General features: G+C 42.9%; 1 protein-coding gene across 1 annotated transcript; it reads right to left on the bottom strand.

The window, feature by feature from the left end:
• Positions 1-583: 583 nt before the first annotated feature.
• dnajb1a (DnaJ heat shock protein family (Hsp40) member B1a) lies at positions 584-3,669 on the bottom strand. Its single transcript, XM_086289456.1, has 3 exons — positions 3,093-3,669; positions 1,625-2,208; positions 584-1,513 (listed from the first exon to the last, which is right to left on the bottom strand). The coding sequence occupies exons 1-3, from the start codon at positions 3,301-3,303 to the stop codon at positions 1,283-1,285; spliced, it is 1,026 nt and encodes a 341-aa protein (XP_086145582.1). The 5' UTR covers positions 3,304-3,669; the 3' UTR covers positions 584-1,282.
• Positions 3,670-4,125: the final 456 nt, after the last annotated feature.

The raw sequence follows: 4,125 nt of genomic DNA, 5'->3' as shown, positions 1-4,125 counted from the left end.
GCCCATTGCTTCTACACAAGACACTAATTTGTCTGCAAGCATTCGCTATCTAACCATGGAGCAGTAGTGAAACTTGCAACGCAAACCAAAAATGGAGTGCACTCACCTCCAAAGCAAAACCCGTGTTTTACTACAAAACTATTATGTTTCAATAGGTGCAACTTTTACTCCATTTCCATTCTGCTCAACAAGCAGCTGGCAAGTGTTTGCAGACAAGTCAGCATCACCTCCCTTTGGGTGATCGTGGAAATCTGCAGGTGATATCTCTTTGCAACCAACTTCACCCAGCAACCACTCACTAACCAGACTGGGAATGCACATTTTTCCCTAGCGACCTTTGGTTGTTGGCGGGTCACTAACTGGCCTCTAGGCCTGCATGATAGGGGCTTTAAGTGAGTGTTACATGTAATAACATCCACATGAATGTTAAGTCTCACTTCACCTTTTAGTGGATTTAAAGTTGTGGCTGACAGTTTTATAATTATAAACAATATCATCTCATTATATATATATATATATATATATATATATATATATATATATATATATATATATATATATATATATATATGTATATACACACACACACACACACACACACACACACACACACACACACACACTCCATAAGAGTCGTACTGAGCATCAGTCCTGGTAGGGCTCTACTGTTTTCAGCCTTGAGAACACTTTAGGTGTATTTTTCACAAAGCTTTACATTATAGCTTAGTGTAAACGACAAGTAAAACACTGAATTTTATTTATCAATGAAAAAGAAAACTCTATTAACTCCTAGTAAGACCAATACTGCTACAGATATCTCAAAAAGTTTCACCTTTCAAGACCCGCACAATATCTAAGCCTCAATTTTACTTAATGGAAACCCAAATCATGTCCTATGAGTAATGAAGTTTTAGCCACATTCATGCATCAGTGCACTTGCATCAGGGAGGTATTGTTAAGCAGCTGGCTATGTGTTACCTAAAGCACTCGCACAAAGATCTGCTATGTTATCAAATCCTCAGTTACTACAATAAGTTTCCCAGTGCTGCAATTCACTGAACATTTAAAGAACACCTGTTTGTCTTTCTGCCTTTGTCTCCTTCACTCAAAGCCAAAAAATAAATAAATAACAAGCTGGATTCTGGGTTAAGGATACGGATTTGTTGTTCAGGCAGTAAAATTAAACCCTACTGAACCCAAATCTGCCCTCAAAAGTCCAGGTAGTACACAGGCCAGTGCTGCTGGAAATGCTAACTTTTTGGGGATTTGGAGTCATAACATGTCACAGCGGAAGAATCTGCTCGAGTGTATCGCGTGTGTTTTGGGCCAGTTTGTCTGGGAATTTAACAGTGAAGTCCAGGATCATGTCACCTCTCTTCTCTGGGAACTTGGACAACGGCAGCCCCTCGCCGCTTATTCGCTTTTTCGTTCCGGGTTTGACAATGTCTCTAGAGGTAACAGTGATGGTCCGGCCGTCCAGTGTGGGAGCTTTGACCGTGCAGCCACACAATGCCTGGAGACAAAAGGACTGATAAGCAGACATCCAAGTGCTCGGCCGAGTTTTGATTATAAGCATCTTTAAAAAGATAAACTAGCATGATTAATGTTGGAATGATTATCTTACCTCTCTAAGAGATATTTTTGCAGGATAAACAATATCTGAACCCTCTCTTCTGAACACCGGGTGAGGTTTGTCTTTGACCACAAACACCACATCTGCAGGAATGTTGGTGGCAGTCTCATCCCCCTCCCTGGGAAAGGTGATTTTCGTCCCCTCCTTCCAGCCACGCTTAATGTCCACCGTTAAAATCTTATCTTCGCTGCGCATGGTGCAGCCGTCCGGATTGAGCCTCTTGCGAGAAATCTTCATCTTTTTCGTGCAGCCCGAGAACACCTCTTCCAAGCTCACCTTCAGCTCGTGCACCACAGGCGGGTCCTTCTTCTTCTCGTGCGCTCGGTGAACTCCTGCCGGGTGGGTTTTGAAAGGCCGGTGAAACCCACCCATGCCGCCCATTCCTGGCATGCCAAACGTTGCGAAAGGGTTGTTGATGTCCACGTCGTCTTCCCCGTCCTGGAAGAAGAAGTGATCGAATGGGCTGCGGCCACCGAAGAACTCAGCGAAGATTGCGTGAGGGTCCCCGTGGAAGCTGTAGTTGCAGCTTTGACCGCCATGTCCTCTGCCTCCAGTGTCAGCTGAACCCTTTAATCCTGTTGAAGAAGACAACATCGCCAAGTATTTAAAAAAGAACGGGAAATATCACTGTCATATCAATGTTTGAAATAGCATGTTTGTTTCGTTTTTACTGTTATTTTTTATTTACCCTTTGATGTCTGGGAAACTAAGCATTCTTTATATAAAAATTGACTGCAAAAAAAAAAGAGTTTTCACTGCACCATCACTGGTGCAAGTCAACACATAGTTGTCTTAACACAACAGACAAACACTGATCACTGCTAATGACAAGGTAGTTATCAGATGACATCAGATGACAGCCACCTGATTATTGATCTTTTTGATCAGCTTATTGGTGCTCATCTGTTGAATAATACCTCGGCATTACCGCTTTAACACTTATAACACACTGACCTTAATTCACCCTATATTCACCCCTATGATTTGAATCAACGTCTAAAGATTGCAAACAAACAAACAAACTGACACAAAATATTTACTACTTGCAAGAAGTAAATGCTCAGAAGCTAAAATATTTTTCTGCTTCCAGACATCCCAAAGTTTGATCTCTGTCCCTCCCTGTCCATGAGGGTGTGGACAAGGACACCAAAGCCTGAAGGTACAAATCATTTTTTCAAAGCCACAATAATAACAAGAGAGAGGCACACCGACAGGACGGGCAAGAACTTGCTGTTTCCAGCAGGTTCTCCAGCTGCACCCTATTGTACACCCAACTATTGTCAGATAACTGCTGCAGAAAGACCCCAGAAACCGCACTGAGGAGGATGCATGTGTACATCGATTAGATTGAGAGAGTAAGAAGATGCACGTTTTGCTTTGCATTATTTGCAGAGGATTAAACTCGGTAAATGCAAAGGCTGCAAAACTTCGTGCAACCCGGGGGAAGGAGTTCGGTTACCTTCTTCTCCAAAACGATCGTAAATGTCCTTTTTCTTGGCATCACTGAGGACGTCATAGGCTTCGGCGATCTCCTTGAATTTGTCTTCAGCTCCAGGAGACTTATTCTTGTCGGGGTGATAGCGCAGAGCCTGTTTTCTGTACGCCTTTTTTATCTCATCTTCAGATGCTCCCCTGGCTATACCCAGCACTTTGTAATAATCTTTACCCATCACACCGGCCGGTCGGCACTTCTTTCAATTGCTTTTGTTTGTTCAATAGCTTCGGTTTGACGTCGATAAAACACCCAGCATGCCTCGTGTAAAACGAAGCACAGGTTACCGGGATCCAATGTCTCACCCCGCCGCCGCAGTTGTCCCTGCAGCGGGCAATAGTTCAGATCGCCGTCGGGGTGCTCCTCCAGAAAGTGTCACAGCCCCCACAGCAACTTTCAGCTTTGACCCACTGGCGAGGACGAAAATGTCACCTAGCCTGCCCGCGTTTGCGTAAGTGTGTCAGTATGCCGCACTCGAAACCTTGCGAGGAAACTTCTGGAAGAAGCTGATGCTGCTGATGTGGGTCATCTCTGCCGAGTCAAGAAAATTCACCCCCGACAACTTCCGGTTTCGCTTGAGCTGCGCTGGACGTTTTCAATTAAATGTTTAAGAAACTTGTACTCGAAACCGGGAACCTATCGAGGCATTTATTACTGCTTGGATGACTCGTGTAAAATATCCGCATTTTAAAAGCTCTTAGCACTTATTATTATAATATAAGTGACATTCAAGTACGCATGCGCAGACTACTTAGCAGCGTGAGAAATTTTTTATACTATCGAGTAATTTTTTACAAGTTTCCAGTTCCTCGCTGTACTATAACGCAGGGAGGAGAAGAAATACCATAGGGTAAAAATAAAAATAAGAAACTACGATGACTAGACACACACCGACCACATTTTAAGCATCAAACTCTCCATTTCCTGCTTTATGGATTCGCGTTATGTAACAATTTATATTAATAATAAATTCATTTATTGTTGTTATTATTATTATCTT

Source organism: Aulonocara sp. 'chitande type north' Nkhata Bay, linkage group LG4 (genome assembly GCF_057382095.1).
Source record: "Aulonocara sp. 'chitande type north' Nkhata Bay isolate Kocher_YH1m ecotype deep benthic linkage group LG4, A_spYH_male_GT1.1, whole genome shotgun sequence".
NCBI lineage: Eukaryota > Metazoa > Chordata > Actinopteri > Cichliformes > Cichlidae > Aulonocara > Aulonocara sp. 'chitande type north' Nkhata Bay.
This window is presented reverse-complemented; position numbering and strand designations above follow the sequence as displayed.